Source organism: Lutra lutra, chromosome 15, assembly GCF_902655055.1.
Source record: "Lutra lutra chromosome 15, mLutLut1.2, whole genome shotgun sequence".
Lineage (NCBI taxonomy): Eukaryota > Metazoa > Chordata > Mammalia > Carnivora > Mustelidae > Lutra > Lutra lutra.
The window spans coordinates 68,727,069-68,749,107 of record NC_062292.1 but is presented as its reverse complement, the minus strand read 5'-3'; the positions used below and the strand labels follow the sequence as shown (position 1 = coordinate 68,749,107).

The 22,039-nt window shown below is 60.6% G+C and overlaps 3 protein-coding genes across 6 annotated transcripts; all 3 read right to left on the bottom strand.

The window, feature by feature from the left end:
* Positions 1-812: 812 nt before the first annotated feature.
* ENTREP3 (endosomal transmembrane epsin interactor 3) lies at positions 813-6,526 on the bottom strand. The gene is made up of 12 exons (XM_047704996.1): positions 5,723-6,526; positions 5,446-5,502; positions 5,152-5,262; positions 4,937-5,056; positions 4,667-4,774; positions 3,963-4,135; positions 3,722-3,821; positions 3,313-3,382; positions 2,615-3,175; positions 1,977-2,045; positions 1,631-1,884; positions 813-1,539 (listed from the first exon to the last, which is right to left on the bottom strand). The coding sequence occupies exons 1-12, from the start codon at positions 5,945-5,947 to the stop codon at positions 1,366-1,368; spliced, it is 2,022 nt and encodes a 673-aa protein (XP_047560952.1). The 5' UTR covers positions 5,948-6,526; the 3' UTR covers positions 813-1,365.
* A 511-nt stretch (positions 6,527-7,037) lies between these two features.
* SCAMP3 (secretory carrier membrane protein 3) lies at positions 7,038-12,098 on the bottom strand. Its single transcript, XM_047704997.1, has 9 exons — positions 11,884-12,098; positions 11,480-11,557; positions 10,738-10,860; positions 10,531-10,651; positions 9,301-9,429; positions 8,528-8,687; positions 8,324-8,425; positions 7,655-7,772; positions 7,038-7,513 (listed from the first exon to the last, which is right to left on the bottom strand). The coding sequence occupies exons 1-9, from the start codon at positions 11,947-11,949 to the stop codon at positions 7,367-7,369; spliced, it is 1,044 nt and encodes a 347-aa protein (XP_047560953.1). The 5' UTR covers positions 11,950-12,098; the 3' UTR covers positions 7,038-7,366.
* Positions 12,099-12,533: 435 nt separating this feature from the next.
* Positions 12,534-21,153, bottom strand: CLK2 (CDC like kinase 2). 4 transcript variants are annotated; one of them, XM_047705160.1, is made up of 13 exons: positions 20,856-21,153; positions 19,120-19,289; positions 18,211-18,439; positions 17,445-17,532; positions 17,029-17,095; positions 16,736-16,852; positions 15,777-15,943; positions 14,955-15,049; positions 14,302-14,431; positions 14,108-14,190; positions 13,888-13,967; positions 13,599-13,689; positions 12,534-13,067 (listed from the first exon to the last, which is right to left on the bottom strand). In XM_047705160.1, the coding sequence occupies exons 2-13, from the start codon at positions 19,287-19,289 to the stop codon at positions 12,882-12,884; spliced, it is 1,503 nt and encodes a 500-aa protein (XP_047561116.1). In that variant the 5' UTR covers positions 20,856-21,153; the 3' UTR covers positions 12,534-12,881. The 4 variants fall into 4 exon arrangements, with proteins under 4 accessions (XP_047561116.1, XP_047561117.1, XP_047561118.1 ...); XM_047705161.1 differs by having other exon boundaries at positions 17,445-17,529; XM_047705162.1 differs by having other exon boundaries at positions 18,211-18,436.
* Between the last annotated feature and the right edge of the window lie 886 nt (positions 21,154-22,039).

The window sequence follows — 22,039 nt, the reverse complement described above, 5'->3', positions numbered from 1 at the left end:
CTGGGATTATGACCGAGCAGAAGGCAGACGCGTAACAACTGAGCCACCCAAGCGCCCCATGGCAGATAGTATTTAAACCATAGGTTTTGGTAGTGCCATTTGCAGACGGAAACTAGAAGAGGGCCAAGGGGAAGATCCTGGGGTTCTCCAGCATTGAACGATCCAGCTGAGTTGTGGGAGCTGGCAAAGGAAACCAAAAGGGTAGAGAGGAAAAGTAGGGGTAGGATGTCTTCAAAGACAGGAAAGGCAAACTTGAAGAGAAAAGATGCGGATTATCTGGCTTAAATGTTTCTCAGATGTCAAGTGACGTGGGCAGAGAAGTGGCCATTGGATCTGATACCTTTTTGGTTACTGAAGGCTTTTTCAAGGGTAGTGCCTAGGGAGAGATGGGGATGGAGCCTGATGGGAGTGTTCCGAGAAGAGGAGGAAAGGCAGAGAGAAAACATTTTGCTCCGAAAAGGAGCAGAGATATAGATAGTTGGAAATAAATGTCTTGAGAATGTTTACTTAACTATGAGAGATGCCAGAACAAATTTCCCATGGTGGCAAAGGCTGATGCAGAAGAGAAGGGGAAAACTGAAATTTATTGAAGCCCTATTTATTTATTTATTTAAATCTTTTTTTTTAAATTTTATTTATTTATTTGACAGACAGAGATTACAAGTAGGCAGAGAGGCAGGCAGAGAGAGAGGAGGAAGCAGGCTCCCTGCTGAGCAGAGAGCCCGATGCGGGGCTCGATCCCAGGACTCCGAGATCATGACCTGAGCTGAAGGCAGAGGCTTTAACCCACTGAGCCACCCAGGCGCCCCTTGAAGCCCTATTTAGTGTATTAAGAGCTTTACAAACATTCATCTTCACGATGTTTTACGGATCAGGCAGTTAAGGTTAAATAATTTGCCCAAGGCCATGCAGGTAGACGTGGCAGAGCTGAGAGCCACCCAGGTTTCTTGGACTCTTCACGCCTCACCACCCCATTGCACAGGCACACAGCTCCCTATGCAGAAGCACTGGGACATGCCTTTGCCCCGGCCAGAGTGCCCCTGTCCAGTGGGAGGGCTCTCTCACACTGGGGGCGTAGGACTTTTTTTTCCTCTTCAGATGCTGTAAGCAGGGGCCTCTCCCCCAGACAGCCTGAATACCCAGATACCCATGCAGCATAGGACAGAAGCTCTCCCAGTCCTGAGGGCCAGAGGCAAGCAGCAGGAGCTCCCAGAGGTAGGCGGCAAAGGGACACTTCTGGGGATGTTCAGCAGGTTTCTTTTGTGTCAGCCAGTGCGTGGGGTGCTGGGGGCTGTTGGTCCCACCAGCTGGTGCCTGTGCCCCCAGCATTCACCTGGATGTGTTCAGAGGGTCAGGAAGCCCAGGTCAGAGCCCAGTCTCCCGGCTGCCCCCATTGAGGCTGAGGCTGTGGGGGCGGGGACCACGCTCCAGCCGGCGGCCAGACAGGAGGCGCCGTAGTGAAGAGCCGGAGCTCAGGTCGCCACAGCTTCGAAGGTGGAGGCTCTCTCGGCCTGGCCGACCCCATGGGCTCCGGGGCACCTAGAGGGGAACACAGGACCCGGCATCAGTGTGGCTTAGCCTAAAGCTCCCGGCTTTCCTGGGTATCTTCCCAGACTCCCCTAACTCCTACCTGCTTAAACCCATGGGCCCCATTCCCACTGGGGTCTGGGGCCTTCTTGGACATCTGGAAGAAACGAGAGACCAAGCCTCGGCCTGGCCAGCTGCTCTTAAGGTCCCCCAAGGAGTGGGCAGGTGCAGGGCCGGAGGGCAGGGGGACCTTTTGAAAGGTGGGCACAGGGCGCCGTTTCTCAGCTGAGCAGGCGCGCAGCAGCTTGGGCGAAGGGCAGCGGGCTAGACGGAAGAGGCAGGCTTCAGAGCAGAGCCCTGGAGAGAGAGAAGGTGGGAAGGGAGGTGCACGGAGGGCCAGGCAGCACTCCCTTAACCCCCACCCCCTGGGCGCCAAGCACACCCCTGACCTGTATCTGCAGAGGAAAGGGAGGCAGCCTCTTCCTCGAGCACTTTGGTATAAAGGTCCCTGAAGTCAGCTGTGGGGGGAGGGAGAGAGTGGAAATGCCGGGTCGACAGGCCCTCCCAGGAGAGACTCAACCCCCTGAGGAGCCCACACACTCCACCCTCAACCAAAATGTCACCTCTGCCCATGTCTGCCCGAAACCCGATGGCGCAGCCCAACAAGACAGGGACTAAGGCGGTCTCATGGCAGCTGCATCTCCCCCAACGCTGGCCCCCTGGACGGAGCACGAGGCCAGGGCTGAAATGCTGTTGGGTCCCCTCATTCCTCAGTCACTCCAGCACCTGGGCCGAGGGGCTCTGCTCCTGTGCCCAAGGAGCAGGTGGGGGGCCTGGGAGAGGGTGGGTAATGGGGACCGGCTGGGAGCTGTGGAAGCTTCTTCCTCTTTCTGCCGCTCAGCTGCTGACGGTGTGGTTTTAGAAGGGGAACGCTCAGAAGTGTCTCCTGTGGGAGTGAACTCACCCCTTTTTGTTCCTTGGGGACCGCCACCTGTCCTAAGCCCTGCGGGCACCACTGGCCCTCTAATCCCCCACCTGCAGTCTCCTGACCCTCGGGGCTGTGTGTGCAGGGGTGGGGCGTGCTCACCGGTGTCGCTGGATGTGGTGATGCCTGGGTCACTGTGGGACCGCGGCAGCAGCAGCAGCGGGGGCGGCGGGAGAGCCAGATGGGGAGGCCGGTGCCCAGGCGGTGGTGGCGGTGTGAGGGAACCTGAGCTGTCGCTGAAGCGGCGAGCAGGGGCGTGGGCGGGAGGGGCTGCAGCGGGCCGGCCGCCTCCCCTGGGGACCCGCCGCCGCAGCTCGGGGAAGCAGGGTCCCACCCAGGGCGGCCAGCCCTCCAGCCGGTGGCAGCTGCGGGCGGCTGTGGGGGCTCCCAGCGCGGGCGGGGCCTCGGGGGCCGAGCAGGAGTAGGAGCGGGCGGCCCGCGGGGGCCGCCGGGGCAGGGGGCTGTCCTCGAAGGGGCCGCGCAGGCCGCAGTCCAGGCTGAGGCAGTAGCCAGCTCGGCTGCGCTGGATGGAGCGGAAGAGCACGTAGTCGACCGAGCGCACGGAGCCCTGCAGCTCCAGCAGGCACGAGTCCTCCGACGGGCTCGAGCCCCCGGGCAGGTCCCCGATGGCCGACAGCACCAGAGACCCGCTGTCCATGGACACTGTGGGCGGCAGGGGGGCGTGCAGTGGCGGCCGTCTGTCCGCAGCCCTCTGGAGACCTCAGAGTCCGGCACCCCCCACCCAGCTCTGCCCTCCCAGGCAGCCCAGCCCTTGCCCCCCGCTCCCTGCTTTTGCTCACCATCCACGATGGAGGCCACGCGCTCGCAGATGCGGGAGCTGTCGAGAAGCTGGGGATCAAACAGAGTGGCCTGCAGGAAACCCGACGGTCAGGGGGCCGGCACTACGGCCGGCGCGGCCATCCCCCTCACCCCCCACGCGGTGTGCAGGACAGGTCTCTGAAGACCTAGCGTTCAGGCCAGCTTTGCCACCCTGCACAGGTCAGTTATGGGGGCCTGAGTTTCCACATCTGGAAGAAAGGAATAATAGTTCCTGCGTGCCCACACCCCTGTCCTGGCTCTAGAGAAAACCAGATGGCGGGTGCCACAAACACCGTGAGGACTACTGTCTTCTTTGTCAGGGACAGCAGCTCCCTCAGCTTTTCAGGCTCTGTCGCCAGCTCCCCAGGCCACGCCAAGCCCTGTTCTCACCTGGCTGTCTCCTCGTAGCCCCATGACGACCTCATAAGAAGGAGGGCAATCCGTAGGGTACAAAGGCACCGGGCTGTCCATGGAGCCATTGTAGGTGATGCTGGTAGGAAGACAGGGAGGACAGAGCCTGGAAAAGCACTCCTACTGCACAAACCTCCCCCTGCCCCTTCCCCCCAGCTAGCCGGGCTGCAGCCCCTGCCCTCTTGCTTCGCTCCCCTGGCAGGACTCCGCCCGGCCTCACCTCTGTGCGTCTGTTTCCGAGCTGCAGGTATACTCAGGGGGGTAGTAGGGCGGAGGGGGCACTGGTGGTATGAATTCCTCCAAGTCCAGCGTGGTGTGAAGGACAGGCGCTGCGGGCGCCGATGTACAGCCCAGGGGCCCCAGGGGGCCTGAGACTGAGCGCTCGGGGGCCAGCTGCTGGGGCACAAGCGGCTCAGTGGGCCTGGTTTCTGGGAATGCAGCTTCTAGGCTCCCAGACGCTGCCACATTGTCCTGGGCCTGCCCCCAACCCCCCCCCCCCCCCACGCCACAGCCAGCTCCCCTTCTCCCTCTGCCCCAGTCATCTAGAAAGTCCTCCACTTCATGGCCCCACCTACCCCCAAAATCGCCACCTGTTCTCTGCCCCTACTAGAACACCAACCCTCTAGCCTTGGCCTTATCTGGGATCTTCTGGACTCCACCTGATCTGCAGTCCCATTGTCTAATGTCCGCTTTCTGGGCTGCCTGGCATCACGGACTTCTCCCACTCCCTGCCCTTCCCCTCCTCATCCTTCCTCGAACCCCCCCTATACATCCCTACACTAGACATGCCTAATAAACGACCCATGGCCCCCAGTGTTCAGAAGCCAGCACAGTAGCCGCCGTCCCCTCAAGCCCAGTCCCAGCACACACACGCACCTGCCCCGCATCACACCTGCTTGGCTTTGACCCTGGCCCGCCTCTCACCGTGTGCACAAGGTCCAGGGAGAAGATCTGGATGCAGCAGACGATGGCGGAGAGGGTACAGATGACGGCACCACAAATGGTGAGCCCACAGACGCTGAACAGCAGGTTCTGAGAGCAAGAGAGGAGGAAGGGTGTGAGCGGGGCCTAGGGAGGGGTGAGTCCCACAAGTTCTGGACCTATGAGGACTCCAGAAGGGGAGGCAAAGGTGAAAACCAGAGGGATGGGGTCAGGGGGAGAAAAGAATGGTTGAATAGGGGAGGGCGCACTCACCTTGAGGGCTCCTCGGGCTTCGTCACAGGTGGAGTTAGGGGCGACTTTCAACTCCTGCCCTGACTCTGGACAGGGCCGGAGTAGGGGGACAGAGGGGCAGCACACACAGACCTTTCCTTCCTGAGCGGCAGGGGTAGGGCGAAGTCAGGACAAACCCAGGGGTCCCGCACACCTCCCACCACCGGGTCTCTCTGGCCCGCCCTCCTCAGGCTCACCATGGAGCAGTCTTGGAAGTCTCGGGCTAGCTGGGCATTCTTACAGGAGAGAACAGAGCCGGCCATGCTGAGCATGACACAGAGCACCGAAAGCAGAGAGAAGAAGGAGATCTGGGGGAAGCAGGAGCACACTCAGGGCTGGGGCCCTGGGGGGGGTGCCGAAGATGGGACCACCCCTCACACACAGTTATGCCTGGCTGGCATGAGCTGCATGGCCAGTTCCCTCCCTTCTTGGGGGCATATGCTGGAGCTGGGCACCTGCCTCCCCGGGGGGCACCAGACCCTAACACCTACCACTAAAGTGAATGGCCGCTTCCAAGACACAACGCCAACCACCCCGGAGAACGCCAGCTGGGGACAGAGTGGGCACAGGCTCAGCCTGGCAAGGGGGAGGCACATGAGTGAGCCCCTCACCACAGGGTGTGCCCAGCCCTGTAAGAAGACAGCCACCCAGAAGAGGGAGGAGAGGCCAGCATTTGCATCAGCCGCTAGTGTGTATCTCAGGGGCCCCAGGAACCTGCACTCCCCCCACCCCCCCACCCCCCGCGCCAGGACTGTGCACCCAACTCACCGAGAACCCAGCCCAAGATGGGCAGGACCTTTTGATGCTCTCAGTGGTTGTGACAGAGGAGGCCACCATGCTGAAGGTGACCACCAGGACGCCCAGGAGCACCTGGGCTAGCCCCAGCATGAGCAGGGCCTGCAGCCAGGGTCGGTGGAGGCGAAGGTGGGTAAGGCCGCGGGTGCTGGGTCGGCTGGTCAGCGAACGGCTGGAGTCACTGGGCGAGGGCATCATGCCTGCTGCCCGGTTGCCGGCGCCTCGCTGGGCCTCCCCTGGCGCTTGGGAGCATCTCAGAGGCGCCCAAGGCCCCGTCCTCCCTCCTCTCCACCCTCTTTGCTCTAGAGCCCACCAACGGGATGGGTCCCCTGGGGCATGGCCCAGGGCCTCCAGCTGGGCGGGGGCCCAAGGGAGGGGCGTCGCGGAGGGGTCGCGGGGGGCTCCCTCCCCACCGCGGGCACCGGACGGGCACCGTGCCCGGGACGGCGATGAGGACGCGGGGGCGCCGGCTCATCGCATCTCCCTGGAGAACAGGGGCGCCGAGAAGGGCAGGTCCAGGCGTGAGGAGAAGCCGCGGTCGGGAACCCGGGAGAAGGGCGGGGAGGGTAAAGGCGAGGAGGGTGGGAAGAAGAGGGGAGGGGTCCTGAGGTCTGAGACAGTCCGGCGGGGAGAAGCCGGGGCGCTGCCGGCTGCGGGGCCGCCCTCCCCGCTCCGCCCCAACACGCTGCGCTCCCCAGCCTGGGCGGCAGCAGGTCCCGCCCGGCGGCGGGGGCGGGGCGGGGGCGGGACTGCGCGGTGCACCCCGGGAGCCCGCGTCGGCCCACAGGCCCAATGCAGGGGGGCGGGCGGCGGGGCCGGAGTGGGGCGGGGCTGCGCGCGACTGCCCGGGAGGGGGCGTCAGCCCGCGAGCCCGGTGCAAGGGGGCGGGCGGGGGGGGTGGGCAGGAGTGGGGCGGGGCTGCACGGGGCAGCCCAGGAGCCGGCGTGCGCCCTCGGGCCGGGTGCAGGGGGGCGGGCGGCGGGGCAGGAGTAGGGCGGGGCTACGCGGGCCGGGAGTGGGGCGGGAGTAGGGCGGGCCCGCGGGCCGGGTTAAGGCGGGCGTGGGTCTCCGCGGGCCTCCCGGGGTCAGGGGTCCGACCCCAGCCCCGCCCGGTCTCTGGGGCCCCGGGCCCGCGCCTCGCCCTTCAGCAGCCCCTGCGGGCTCCGCAGCCCTGCCCGCCACGGCCCGCCCCCTCCGGGGTCACGTTCTGCTTCCGCTCCCGTCCTCGCCACGCTCCCTTCTCCCTTCCAGCGGCCTCGCTCCCAATAAAGATCCCGGAAACGGGGACTCGGTTCCAGTTCCTCTTTCTCTTTATTTAAATAACCGAAGCACAGCCTTGGCACAGCGGAGGGGAGTCGGGTGGGGTGTGTAAGGGCTGGCAGTAGTGTGGCCTAATCGGGGGGTGGCGGGGGAAGCGAGACGGGGTCCCCGTGGGCTCCCCGCACCCCGAAGTCAGGGTCAGCAGTCGTGGCTGCGGGCTTGGGGGCACCAGAGAGGAGACCCCAAGTCGTGACGTCTCACCGAGTCCCGGAGACGTCCAGGACGGGGTGGGGGGCGGAGGCGGAGGGAGCGCCCTCCAGCGGCAGGGCCGGGGCGTCGCGGCCGGGGGGTCGGTGGTCACGGGGCTCGGAAGGCATTCTCGGCAGCCCCAGCGGCTGCGTTGGCGGCGGCGGTTCGCACGGCGGGGTTGGAGAAGACCCCGGCCGCGAATTCCTGCTGGGCCTTCTGGAAGCTGGCCCCGGTGCGGCGGTACAAGGAATGGATCTGCAAGGAGAGGGCAGGGATGACCCCCCCCCCCCCCCCCCCCCCCCAGATCTGGGCCCGGCCCGGGCGCCGCGCCCTCCTGGGCCTCCAGAGTGCCCCTCCCAGGCCCCCGGGGCCCATGACCTTGGCGCAGCCCCTCACCCGCTTGAGCATCACGATCCCCAGCACCGCGACGCCGGTGAAAAACAGGGCCACCAGCAGCATGAGCGCGGCCGCCGCCTTGTTGGCGTTCAGCACCACCAGCGCCGAGATCCAGCCACTGCCAGAAGGGACAGCGCCGGCCGTCAAGAGGGGCAACCCCCCACGTCTGTCCTCCCAGCCTCCCCAGGGTCAGCAAGCGGGCCCCATCCTACCCAACCCACCAGGGCTCCCTCCACCCCCTGGCCGTCAGTCAGTCTGGCACTTTCCAAGTACCACAATCCCACACCTGATTCACTCTCTTCAAAGTTTAATTCCTGCTTCCCCGAAGTTTTCCTACCTCTCCAGACCCCTCCAAGACATCCTCAGTCCAAACAGACCTCTCTGTGGAGGAGGCCCCACCCCCTCTTCAGAAGCACTCTTGGGCGCTTCCTCTAGGAAGCCAGCTCTGACCACAGGTACTTTTCCTCCCCCACACCTAGGCTGTCTAGAGTTCTGACTGGGTAGGTCCTGTCTCTTGCATTCAACAAGCACCTTCTGGGGATCAAAACCACATTTCCTTCTTCTGAGCAAATCCTACCCCAGGACCTTGTGCTGACTCGGTCTAGAGGAATGAGGGGAGGGATGGCGGGCGGGCGGGGCGGGGGGGGGCTGGAGGGCAGCCTCACAGACCTGAACCCCCAACCTGGGATGCCAATGGCCTGGAGAACAAAGAGCACATCCTGGACGAAGAAAATGAAGAAGAAAACGAAGAAATTGAATGAACTGTCACTCCTGTGGGCAGGAAAACCAGGGAGAGTGGGAGAAGAGTCAGGGCAGGAGCAGGAGCTGTGGGGCCCATCCCAGGTTCTCCACCAGTCCCGCCCCTCAACTTACCGGAAAGCCTTATACATGGGGCGGTACCAGCACACGAAAGAGCAGGGAGTGAAAAGGAGGACCCAGAGGATAGAGAGTCCAAAGCCCGAGCCATTGCTGGTCTCCACACAGAAGCTGGCCAGGCAGGCAAGAAAATTCAGGAGAAGAGCCAGCGTGCTACCTGAGGGACGGACATACAGGACAATGAGCATGGCCGGCAATCACAAAACCCTCACCAAACGCTGCAGAGTACAGAAGAGAAGCTTCTGCCTCCACAGAATCCTCCACTCAGCCGCGGAGACAGAGCCCTATCACACATGATCACCTTTGCAAAGACATTTAAAGGACTCAGAGGGGCGCCTGCGTGGCTCAGTGGGTTAAAGCCTCTGCCTTTGGCTCAGGTCATGATCCCAGGGTCCTGGGATCGAGCACCGCATCAGGCTCTCTGCTCAGCGAGGAGCCTGCTTCCCTCTCTCTCTCTGCCTGCCTCTCTGCCTGCTTGTGATCTCTGTCTGTCAAATACATAAATAAAATCTTAAAAAAAAATAAAGGACTCAGAAAACGTTTTTGCAGGAGAACAAGAGAAAGGGGAAAAGGACAAGATCGTATGTTTTCTAGAAGATGGGAGAACTCCTATGAAAGGAGTCACCCAGGAAAATTCCTGGAGAAACTAGCTTTCAACTCAAAAGAGCAGAGATGAAAATCTGAGTTCTAGGCGGGTGGGCTTGAGGGCAGGAAAGATGTCAAGGTCACTTCCTTTACTGGTCCTCTAAAACAGGCTTCTCACTACTCACACATCCAGAGGTAGTACATGGTAGACACGGTCTTCTGAAATTCTTGGGGGATCTCCCTGGAGATGTCCTGGAAAAAGCAGGGCTGGACCGGGCAAAAAGAAGGTAGAGGGGGCCAATTGTTCTGTCGAGCTGTAAGGCAGAGAGAGAGCAGGAGGACCCGAGACTTGAGGCAGAGACCCACAAAGGAATCGCCCCTCCCTTCCACCCCAGGTTCTCTCTCCATTCTCCAACTCGGGATCCAAGGAGACGTGGGAGTGGGAGAGGAGCAAAACCAGCGCTGACAGTGTTTACTACTATTTACAACTGCTAAGCACTATGCCCAGCACTCTGTATGAATGACCTTATTTAACTGCCACAAAGTCCTGTCAAAAAGGTACAAATGTTACCTTTGTTTTATAAGTAAGGAAACCAAAGCACTCAATCAAGGAACTTATCTAAGAGCTCATGCGCAGTAAATAAGAGCGCCCAAATTCACACTCGGCAATGTGGCTCCAGAGCCCACACTCCTAGGGTTTTTTTGCTCCTTCAAAAGTGTCGGGGCACCCGGGGGGCTCAGCTGGTTAAGAGACTACCTTCAGTTCAGGTCATGATCCTGGAGTCAGGGGATCCAGTCCAGCATTGGGCTCCTTGCTCAGCAGGGAGTCTGCTTCTCCCTCTGACCCTCCCCCTTCACGTTCTCTCTCTCTCAAATAAATAAGTAAAATATTTTTTAAAAAGTATCAAATGGGGGCGCCTGGGTGGCTCAGTCATTAAGAGTCTGCCTTCTGCTCAGATCATGGTTTCGGGGTCCTGGGATCAAGCCCCATATCGGGCTCTCTGCTCGGTGAAGAGCCTGCTTCCCCCCCCCAGCCGCCGCCTGCCTCTCTGCCTACTTGTGATCTCTGTCTGTCAAGTAAATAAATAAAATCTTTAAAAAAAAAAAAAAAAAAAATTTCTAAAAATAAATAAATAAATAAATAAATAAATAGTATCAAATGGGGGTGCCTGGGTGGCTCAGTCATTAAGCATCTGCCTTCAGCTCGGGTCATGGTCTCGGGGTCCTGTGATCGAGCCCCGCATCGGGCTCCCTGCTCAGCAGGGAATCAGCTTCTCCCTCTCCCACTCCCCCTGCTTGTGTTCCCTCTCTCCCTGTGTCTCTCTCTGTCAAATGAATAAATAAGATCTTTGGGAAAAAAGAGTGTCCAATGCCTCCCCGTCGTCCTCAGTGCCCCCACCCCAGAACCCGCTTACCAGCCGGGCCCCCCAGTGCGGCATGCTGCAGTTCCCGCTCCCTCCGGTCCAACTCCTCTGCCTTCCGGTTGAGCTCCTCCTGCTTCTTCAGCAGCTCAGCGGTGGCTGCTGCAGCTGAAGCCTGCCCAGGACCCGCAGCGGGAGATGTGAGTCCTGGGCCCAGACCAGTTCCCCACACCCCCACTGCCATCCTGGCCCCCTATTTACCTGGGTGCTGTAGGAGCCGTAATTTTTGGGTTCTGTAGGGCTGAGCTTTCTTGAGGATTGCAACGAGGGAGCCGAGGGTGGAGGCAACGGGGCTGGGGCAGGAGGCTCATAGGCTGGTGGGGGCTGTTGATTTTGGAAAAGACTTTAGGGACCACCTAGTCCCTTCCAATGCAGGTGTCTAGAGCCTGCTTGAGGACCTTGAGATCCCGAACCCGTTCCCCAGGCTCCCCGCCAAGAGAGCTGAACCTCTGAGAGAGAACTAGGTCTTCTCTAAGCTGCGGCAGCCCTCATCAGCCCCCACATCCCATCCCTTGACCAGGACTCAAGGCACTCATCCACCAAACCGCCCCCTTCACTTTTTAAAGCTCTTAGAATTTTCTATTCTGTGGGACAAACAGGTCTGGTCCTCCTCATTTCTTACCTCCAAATGCACCCCTAAGCATAACTGGTTTTCCCCTCAACTCCTACCAGCCCCATTCTGTATTTTCTTCAGAGAAGCCTCCCAGACACAAGCCTTGGTCCAGGCGTCGCCAGTCTCCAAGCCCTCCTGGGACGGAGGCTTAGAGTTCAAACGGGATCGTTCGCCCTCGTGTCCCCAGAAGGGTTAGGCAAGCCATGGCAGACTGGCTTCTCTCCCGGGGCTAAGACCGTTTGCATGCAGAGAAGTCCCCTGTACCCGACAGAGCGGGCTTACAGGCGCACCCTCCCCTTCCCTGCCATCCTGTGCCGCCCAGAGCCTCACCTCTCGGGTCTCAAAAGGGTTGTAGACGTCAAGGGTGGCATACTGCGGGCTGGGTCGGTGCTGGATCACAGCTGGGTCCTGTGGGCAGAGCTGGGCTCAGCTGGCACCTGGTGCCTCTGGGGGAACTCGCTGGGGCCTCTTCCGACGCCTGTGGCTGCGAGGACTGCATGTCGGAGGCCAAGCTGCTGTCCCAACACCTGCCCCCAATCTTTCACCCCGCACTGCCAGCACCGGCTCCTTATAGGGGCAGGGCCCGCCCCCCAGGGTGCCCACTGGTCTGGAGTCACCGTCACCCCCACGTGGCGGCCCTTCCCCGAAACAAATGTCAGGACCGGTAAGACAAGCGGGCCCGTCCAGAACCGAGCAGAGTCCACCGAGCTAGCCAGAGAAGGCCCGCGCGTCACCTGAAAGGGGTTGTCAAGCTCGCCGGGCCCGGCGAAGGGGTTCCCGCCGTCTCTGCTCTGAGCCATGTTTGCAACTGCGGCCCGGGCCGCCCCTGCCCTCCACGCCCCTGCGCGGCGGCGGCTCCCGGCGCTCCCTCCGCTCCTCCCGGTCCACCCGCTCGGCTACGCACGGATTGGCCGCGAAGGCCGGAAGGGCCCCGAGGATCCCCGCAGCGGCGGCGCGCTGCGCTTGCGCCTCGGCTCACGGCGCCGACGGGGGCGCCCCACGTGACGCCAGGGACCGCCTCCCCGCCCACCGACGAACTACAGCTCCCGGCAGGCCCCGCGGCGGGTTCCTGGCCCGCTCGGGCGAGACGGCAGGCGGGGGCCCCGCGTCCGACGCGGGCGGCTCTCCTTCCGCGGGCTTCCGGCTAGGCTGGGCTCCCGCCCGGTGGCCACCGCCGCCGGAACTTCCCCGGCTCAGCTCGCCTGTTGGCAGAAGCACCCGCCCCACCCCGCATCACCAGAGAGGGACTCACGGGCGGTGGGCTGGTGGGAGGTGGGACCCTCGGGAGGGTGAGATGGACCCCTCATCCCTAAACTCGGGAGGGCTGCCAATCTTCCCATCCCTGCAGCCCAGCGCCCCACAGCTCAAACTCAAGGGGTGGAGGTCTGATGAAGCACGTCATTTTTATTTCACAAAGACTGTACAAAATTCCTTATAAAACATGGGAGAGGTGCCACCTGGTTACCGCCTCTTGCCCCCATCCAACGCCACTGTGCGGGGGCAGGGGAGGCCGGGACGTGTGCGGGACGGAACAGCGTTCTGTTCAAGGCTGGGGAGGGCGCGACAGGTCCAAGTCCTAACGTATTTACACTATTTCACATATTCACAGGTATACAGGGAGCCAGGAGGAAGGGGCGGGCTCCGGCTCTGTTCTCTTGTATAAAAAAGCACCAGTGTCCTGGACTGGACACCCACTGCTGGAGGAGATGCAGGGGGGCCCAGGGCCTGATCGTCACCGACTGATATCCCGACTGGAGTCCCACAACTTGGTGTTGGGTGGTTCAGCCCGAAGGCGGGCGAAGAAAGGATGCTGAAGGGCTTCGCTCAAGGTCAACCGCTTAGCAGGTTCATACTCCAGCATGCTTTCAATCAGATCGAAGAGCTGGTGGTGTTCCTCTGCCTCTGAGGTCAGATACCGCTGGTGGTGGAGGGCAGGAAAAAGGTGAGGCACGGTGCCCTACAAGGAAGTGCTGCCTTTCCCTTCAAGGCCCTAGCATCCAACCTCCGAGGACACTGTCACGAATACTGCCTTCCTGCGAGCACACCGTGACCAGCATTTCTGACGTTACTGCTCCGCATACCTCCCCACATGCATAATCACTTCCTTCACACTCCCGGAGAGTTCTACGTGCGTATCTCTGTCAACTTCGTGCTGCTCTCTAGCTTCTCACCAACATGCAAGCTCTTCAAAGGGAGTTTCCTTTCCTGTCTGACCTCAAGAAGCCAGGACATGGCTTTGGTCTCTGGTTGGCTCAAGAAAGACATGGCTGTCTAACCTCCTTCCCTTCACAAAACCACTCCCTCTTCTCTCTCCTATTGACCAAAGGTGTCTTCTTTCAGCTTCCCCCTTCCTTCCTAACAACACTGCTCACAAGGGGCCGTCCAGAGGCAAAGCCCCTGGGAAGGGAATGGCCTCTGGGGGGAGGTGCCACCTCACCCCGTGGCTCACCCGCAACGGTTTGCAGTTTTCTCGAACATAGCGCCCAGCTGACGTGTTCTCATCCCAGTCCAGGTGACCCCGGTAAAAATATTTCTGCTTCCTACAGAGGAAGGGAAGGTTGAGGGGTCAGGAGTTTCCTTTTGTAGTGGGATACTGCCCTTAATCCCCCATCTGAGTAGCTGGGCGGTGGGGGGAGGGGGGAGGTTTCAAAGAAAGAAGAAAATGATGTGAAACAGAGCGATTTTGTGGAGAAAAAGGAAAAGAGTTTCAAGTCCCTCCCCACCCCCTCAAGGTTCACCTTGTCTTTCGGATCATCCGGGAAGGGATGGGACCCAAGATCCTTTCCATCATGGCTAGATGCTCTCTGTTGTCATGGGTCTGGGAAACAGACAGAACTGAGCGTGGGACTGGGAACAGGCTGCTGAGGGCCAGCTTCCAGAACAGTAAGCGGGGTGGAGGGAGCAGACAAGACCAGGTAGAAGAACGCCAGGGGGCTACAGAAGGTGCCCCCCACTCACCTGAAACAGTGTGAAACCAACATAGTACTCGAAGATGATGCAGCCTATGCTCCACACGTCACAAGGCTGCGACCAGCCCAGCTCTGGGTGGGGACAAGAGGGACAAGGTATTAGGGTGATTAGGGGGCCCTCCCCACCCCACCACCCACGCTCCCATACTTGGACAACCATGGTCCCCCACTCGCCCCGCTCACCGAGGATGACCTCTGGTGCCCGGTAATGGCGAGTGGAGACGATGGTGCTGTGGTGCTCGTGGTCAAAGGTAGCACTGCCGAAGTCCACCACCCGCACCGCCGTGCTCTTCACGCTGCGCTCATCTCGCTTCTAGGAGCACAGCAGGAAGGGGATGGACCCCAGCCACCTCGGACCAAGACTCTTACCACAATTCTCTAAAGTGCTTTCAGACCTGAAAGCAGCACCTTGACCTCCTGCTTGGTCCCATACACACTGACAACGTGCCCTACAGCTTCCCCCGTGTCCCGCAGGTAATTTAGGAATGGGAGAGGATGAAGGGATGATCGTGACACAGCAGGAAAGCCCCTATGCGTCTGACTTTTTCCAAGTGACTGGTATACAGGGTTTCTGAAAATAGGTCAAGAGAACTGAGCTTCCCTTACAGAGAAGAAAGTCTAAACAAAAGGATCTTAGAAGCATCTGAACTCTACTGGAAGGTTAGCAGAGGTCCTCCTCCCAAGTTTTCCTCCAACTTAAGTCTTCTTCAACTTCTCCCTTTCTACTCTGCTACTCTGGTTTCCCCAGGGCCAGACTGGGAGAGAACACGGGAGCAAGCGGAGGGGAGGGAACGGGGCTATGAGAAACAAGTGGCACGGCTGCCGGCCCCTCTCACCTTCTCTAGGTTGTAGGTGAGCTCATAGTCTGAATTCACAAACAGAATATTTTCAGGCTTGAGGTCCGTATGGGTCAGCTTGTTGTCATGGAGGACTGCAGGGGAGAAGGCCAAGTCAAGGTTGGTCCAGGTGGCCAGGGCTGAGTGGCACCGGCGATCCCAAGTCTGACCAACAGGCCCAGAGCTGCTCGGCGCTCTCGGCTCCACCTCCAGGTGAGATGCCTGCTCTAAGACACCCTGCGCTCCGCCGCTAAGACACGGACGCAACCCTCAACTGACGCACATGGGTCTGCCACGCGCTGTTTCCGTCTTCTGACATCCGTGCCTGACATCCTGTGAATTCAACTCTGTAAAACTGCTTAGTCGTGAAAACCCCAGAGGAACCAGGTGCTTGTCTGGATCCCCCACAGGGCCCCTTGGTCGCACTCGTCCCTGCTGCCACCTGCTCTGTTGGAAACGGAGCACCTCAGTGTGGACAAGCATAAACCTCTAGCGTGGGAAGTCTCTGTCTCTCTGTGCTCGCAGCCTGATTGAACACTTTCCCGAGGAAGGAAAATGAGAAAAAAAAAAAAAGATGTAATTCAATGCTTTGATTTCCAAAGCTTTCTCCCCGGCTCCTGTTCGACTGGAGCGGGATAGGACTCCTCAGGGACGGTGAGGACACGGGTCACCGAGTCAAGTGAGGGAGCGGTCAACGCAATGGTAAGAGAAGTACAGGTAATCGGGTGGACAGGTACAGGGCTCCGCCAGTGTAAAGGGACACAGAGGAGGTCCAGCAGAGGGAGGGGCTGCCCCAAGTCCACCTCGGCCCGCCGCACTCACACTTGACGGCCTGGCACAGCTGGAAGGCCATGTGGCGCACTTGGTGGACAGGGTAGGGCAGGTAGTTGTTGTCTTTGAGGAAATCGAAGGTGCTAAGGCCCAGAAGCTCGAAAGAGATGCACATGTGGCCATGGTAGTCAAACCAGTCAAACATCTGCACACAGAGGCTGAGAAGAGAGATGGGGGAGGGGGAGGTCCGTTGAGCTCCCCTGCGCCCAGCACCCCTCCGGCAAGGAGGGGCCGCAAAGCTGCTGATTCCACCCGCTTGTGTGAAAACGTGCCAGCTCGCACCACCAACAAAACTCAATTCCGCGGCGGGATAGCCTTTCTGGCAGACCCAAGGAGAGAGATACTACCTACCAAACTTCAAACCATTTTCCCGCATCGTTTTAAATAGTTAAAACGATTCCCCTGGCTGAAAAGTGGGGTTCCAGGCTCCAGCGTAGACCCTGAATTGTCAAACTGTCATTCCTAAACCCTGACCCCAGCTCCCACTCCCGAATTCATTGACCACCAGCCACCAGCAGGTCCATGTTCATACTGTCTTCCTGTGTCTTTGCTTCATGCCTTATTCTACACTTAGCTTACAGAAGTCCACGGACAGAAATGGTACGTACAAATGTCTGGGGCCTCATCAGCACAGAAAGCTCAAATGATTTTTTGATGGAAATGCGAATTCCCAGTCTCAGAGCCATTTCCAGGGCACAGCCCTACAGAGGCCATCCTGGGCTAGGCCCAAACTGCAGAGCACTCTGACTGCCCCAGAAACAAAGGGAACGGATTACACATGTCAGACCCTCCCTTCCGGCCCTACCGTTCTACTAGTCTAAGATGATGAGCAAAGAATGGATGGATGAGAAGGTCTAGGACTCCCCTGCCTGCCTAACCGAGACCAGGAAGGTACTCTGGTGTAGGAGTGGGGCCTCTCAGGCTCCCCACATACTCCTTTGCTGGCTTACTTCTTGTTGTCAGGGTCCTTCTCGTTGATTTTCTCCAGGACATTGATTTCAAGTCGAGCTGCTTCCTTGTACTTTTCCACATTCTTAATGATCTTCAGGGCAACTCGAGCCCCACCCCTGTTGGACGGCACAAGGGGCATTTGCCGGGTCGCCAAAACATCCCAGATTGAATGGGACCGTCCGGGGATTAAGAAATCCTACCTCTGGCTAATCAGCAAAAAAGCCCCAGATGACCCTCACTACCTCTTTATGCCTCGCAGATACGGAGCAGGGAGGAAAGGAGCTGTAGCTACCTGCGATGGTCGACACACTGTACAACTCGGCCAAAGGTCCCCTCTCCCAAAGTGCTTACAATTTCATCTGAAATGAAAAAGAGCAGGGTCGGGGAGAGGGAGGGAGAGAAAGTGGGGAATGAGCTGAGTAGGAAGAAAAAGGGGTACAGCAACCTGGGGTGAGGAGATGAAGGAAAGGGGAACAGATACAGATGGTCACAGGGGGAGAACACCCCTGCGTGATTCCCACCACCTTTAACCCAGGGGCCATGAGAGCTGGGAGTGGACAGCAGAGGTCAATTCTCAACAGCAACTCAAACCACCCAGATAAACAACACCACTGAGGAAAGGCCAGAGGCTGTGACGGGTTGGCTCGGGACGTTGGGATGGCTATGGGACCATTACAGGCTATAGGATCGTTACGATTCGGCTTGTACATCGCTCTTGTAGCCAGTCCCCGACGTGGTAGATGAGGTGGCCCTCAGCGTCGTCCTCTACACTCTTGGCTCTCCGGCTGCTGTGCTGCTGTCGGGGGGCGGGGGGGGTCGGAGCAAGCCAGGTGTCGGAGCGGGGGCCGGAGGGAGGCGGGGTGGGTGGTGGAGGGGTCACCGGTCACAGGCGCCCAGCCAGGGGGGACAGACGATGATGGGGGACAGTGGAAGGGAACACGTCAGATGCAGTAAGGCGGATTGGGGTGAGAAGAGAGAACGGCGCAAAATCCCAGGTCCCCAAACCCAAAACGGGAACAGGGAGAGGAACCGGCAGAGCAGAGAAGTGGTGTCGTTGCCAGGGTCACCCACAACCCCATGCTCTACACAATGCCCTTCCAGACAGGCACAGATCTCCCTTTGCCCCCACCCAAGCCCACCTACTGAGGGGGCCAGAGAGCCCAGAGCTTGTGGGGAAAAAGGCTATTCACAAGCAAGGTCCCCACGAGAGAGCAGAAGCCTCTGGGACACAGGAGCCACTCTCCCACGCAGTCAGCCCAGCATGGCAAGGAGGGCACTGGGGTTCACAAACGCTCGGTGCCCATCCAGGGCCAGAGCAGGTCCAGGGCCCTCCAAGAGCTGGAGGGCTTCCAAGAGAGGCGACAGACTCAGCACCCACGCCAGCGTTCATGCCCCCACACTCGGCCAAGAACTTACCGGGGTTCTAGAGGGCTGAAGAGGAGTGGGGAGAGGAGGGGCCCGTGCCAGCACTCACCGAAGACGAGTGGCTGAAAGTCCGGCTGCGCCGCCTCCGCCGCCGGTGTTTCCTGCGGCTGCTGCGCTGGCTGCGGTAGCTGCTGTCCTCCCGGTGGTACTCGTACGAATGCCGGTAGTCGGGCTCACAGTAGGCCTCTCCCCGGTCCCGGCTGCAACCGTTGCGCCGATAGCTTCCGTAGTAGCGCCGGTCGTACAGCCTCCGGTCTGACGAGCGATCGTCGTAACTGCTGGGGGACAACACACAGCCACTAGCTGCGCCGGCTCTGGCCACGGTCCTCACACAGGACGGAACAAGCCCTGCCTTGACGGGACAAGTGGCGTTACCAGAAAACCTGCTCTCGGCCACTCTGAGGACCAAGGACCAGAGACGGAAGAGGAGGACCCCGCAGCGCCATGTCACCCAGGCCTGCGGACAGACTCCGACAGAACTATTGCCTCTGGGGGCCTCCCCTCCGTTCCCCTACAACGAATGGAGCAAAGAGCCATTTCTGTCCTAACATCCGGTTCTGCTCCAAACTGCCCCTACCCTGCCCCTCCCACAGAACACGCTGCTGTCACTGAAACCAAGCAGACCTGACTTTGTCTTTTGTTAGGTCAGTAGCTCCCTCTAGACCCTCGCCTTCTGTGTGGGCCTCCTTTCCCTCGGCCTGAGACGAGCTTAGATGGCAAGTTCTCGAGGAAACTTCCCTGAATTACTCATCCTGCCGCGCTCCCACCAAACCCGCTGGACGCTTCCTCAGCTCCTACGACCTACTTCCTCTACACGAACCCACACAGCACAACTGGCCACCTCCAGTAACAGTCTCGAATATCACGTTATCCAACTGCTCAGTGTGTAACCATGAAATCTTTGTTTAATAAACGAGTGAATGACCCCAGACCCGAGTTTCCCCTCCTGAAACCTCACCTCCGGGAACGGACATGGTAGCTGTCTTCCCGCCGGCGCCGCCGTGTCCGGTCGCTGCTACTGGACCAGGAGCGGCTTCTTCGTCTCTTATGTTTTCGGCTCCGATAGTGCTCATGATAACTGCCCCGGCTGCCTCGCTCTGAGGAATGGTACCTTCGGGGATGAGGCATCTGGAAGGGAAGGAAAAACAGAAATAGTGGGGAGAAGCTCTGCGTTTCCAGGATTCTGCTCCGAGGCCTGGCTGTTCCAGAGACGCTGAGCTGCCTTGAGCCCTTTTACTCCTTTCACAACCTACAACTTCCTCGGCCTTCCTCGTGCTCGTAACTTCTCCTGAGCGGAGTGTGGTATGGGTCGTCTGCGAATGCTGGTGGGAAACTCCAGGAGCACCCACCCCCCACCCCAGCCAGCCTCTTCATCTCATTGTTCCACAGACTCTCCTCAATCGAGGCTGCAGGAAGCACTTCAGGTCTGGGCCCCAGCTCATTGAAAGGGAGGCTGAGTAACTGATGGAGATGGCCAGTTTGTCCTTGGCTGGCAGCTACACCACATCTGCCCCACTCCGCGCTTCCTCACAGCTCGACACAGTAGCATCTTAGGATACACAATCGTGAAAAACGTTCTACAGTTATTAGGACCAGATCTCTGTCTTCCCAAGCAGACCACTAGGCATTCTGTGGCAAGAACGCAGTTTACCAGGCTTCTGCAGATAGCGACATCCACCAAATACAAGGAAGTTCCAGGGCTTTCGGTCTGACCCCTTGAACTGCCCTCATCACCTCTCACATCACTGGCCAGCTCCCCCTTAAAAGTTTGTAATACCGGGGCCCCAGGCTGCAGTCGGCTTCCCATCTGGCTCCTCCCCTCTCGTGTTTAGGAATTACTGAATAACCGTGTTTAATTAGCATCACGCTCCCTTCCAGCTCGTTGCTGGAACTGAAAGACCACGGTGCACAAGCACTTTTTTCCTTAAAGGAAAAAACCACGGACAAATCACCCTCACAATCCAGAAGATGAGGATATGAGAACAAAATAAATTACACACACCCAGGGACGCAAGTCTTGGGGGGCCATGAGGTGTGGAAAGGCTTAATGACTCCAACATCTGGCTTTCATTCCGGGCGCTACTGCCCGACCGAACACCGAGGAGGGGACACCGGATCCGGCGCGGGTCTAACTAGGCCTGCAGCGAAGGTGCGGGCGCAGGGCTCCCCAGGTACTCCCACCTGGCGGGGCGCAGCCTCGTAACCGTCTCGTCGCACAACGCACCGCGCCCAAGTTCCTCACAGCCGCCCCCCACCCCGAGGCGGCTGCACTTGACCTTTCTCATCTCCACGCCTCCCCCCACCCTCCTTTCCCACTCGGAAAACCCAGGACCGACTTCTCGAGTCCAACTCTGCCTGCGCTCCCAGGACGTCAGCGGCGTCCCCCGCGCCCCCAGCCTGGGTCCAACTTTGGGGCTGCGCTCCCTTCCGTCTCTGGAGCCCCTCCCATCCCCACCCCGTCGCCCCCTCCGACTCCGGCCCCTCCCGGGCTCCCACAGGGCCTCCCGGGTCCACTCGGGGCAGGCCGGTCTTGCTCCTCACCTCCCCTCTCCTCACCTCCGCCGCCCCGCAGGGCTCTCCCCGCCTCCTCTCCCCGCGCCCCGCGGCCGGGCCCCCAACCCCACTCTGCCCCCGCCCGCTCCGCGGTCGCCATCTTTCCGCGCGGCCCCGCGGCCCGCAAGCCCGCGCGCTCACCGTTCTGGCGGCGAGGCCCGTGCGCTTGTCCCACAGGAAGTCCGTGATGGCGGCGGCACTGCGGCCGGAGTCCCGGCACCCCCGCGGCGACGAAGTGCGGCTCCACCCCCCCGACCCGAGACCCGGGGACCTCCCGCCTCGTTCCCGGGCTCCGCTCCAGTCCCGCCCGCCCCGGCTCCGTCCCCGCCCCCAGGGTCCGCTCGGCGTCGCTCGCACCGCCCCCGCCCGGGGCCCGATCCCAGCTCGGTCTCCCGCTCTGGCCTCTCCGATCCGCCGCCGCCACCGCGAGCGCGCACGCACGCACGCACGCACGCACGCACGGACGCACGCACGCACGCACCACCTCCCAGTGACCCCGGGCCCCGCCCCCAGGGCGGCGCGCACGCCGCCGCGTCCTCGCGTAGCTGGCGGGCGCGGCCGTGGGAGCGCGGGGGCGGGGCGCGGGGGCGGGGCGCGGGGGCGGGGCGCGGGGGCGGGGCGCGGGGGCGGGGCGCGGGGGCGGGGCGCGGGGGCGGGGCGCGGGGGATCCTGCGGGCTGGCGGTCCTGGGGCCTGGCTGCCCTCTCCGTCCTGGGTGCGTGCCCTAGTCGGGACCCTGTGCGGCTGACTCCGCGCGCTGTGCGGGCTGGAGAGGAACCCGGACGTTGTGGTGTAAAGGGCGCCGGCGCTCCGCACACTTTTTGAGGCTTGGTGTGAGGTCTGACTCTCCCGCCGAGTCTGCAGATACCCAGTCCTCAGAGCCGTCGGGCCACCTAACCGCAGCACAGGGGCACCCGGCTTTTGCCCTGGACAAGCGGTATGCCCGTGAGGGTCGGGGTGCAGCCGTGAGGAGAGGATGAGAGACGGAGGGACGGAGAAGCAGGTGCTGGGAGGGGAAGTCCCGCGACCGCTCTTAGCCCCCAACTCACAGGTCGCACACGAGGGTACGCGAGTGGTTAACCAGCTGAACTGAAAAAGGAAAAAAAGGAAAGAGAAGGAGACCTTGACACAAACTGGACGCAGAAACAGTCCCAAAGGGAAAAGAAAGCCTAGCTCGAGGGGCGCCTGGGGGGCCCCGTCGTTGGGCGTCTGCCTTCGGCTCAGGTCGTGATCCCGGGGTCCTGTGATCGAGCCCCCCATCCGGCTCCCTGCTCAGCCGGGAGCCTGCTTCCCCCTCTCCCACTCCCCCTGCTTGTGCTCCCTTTC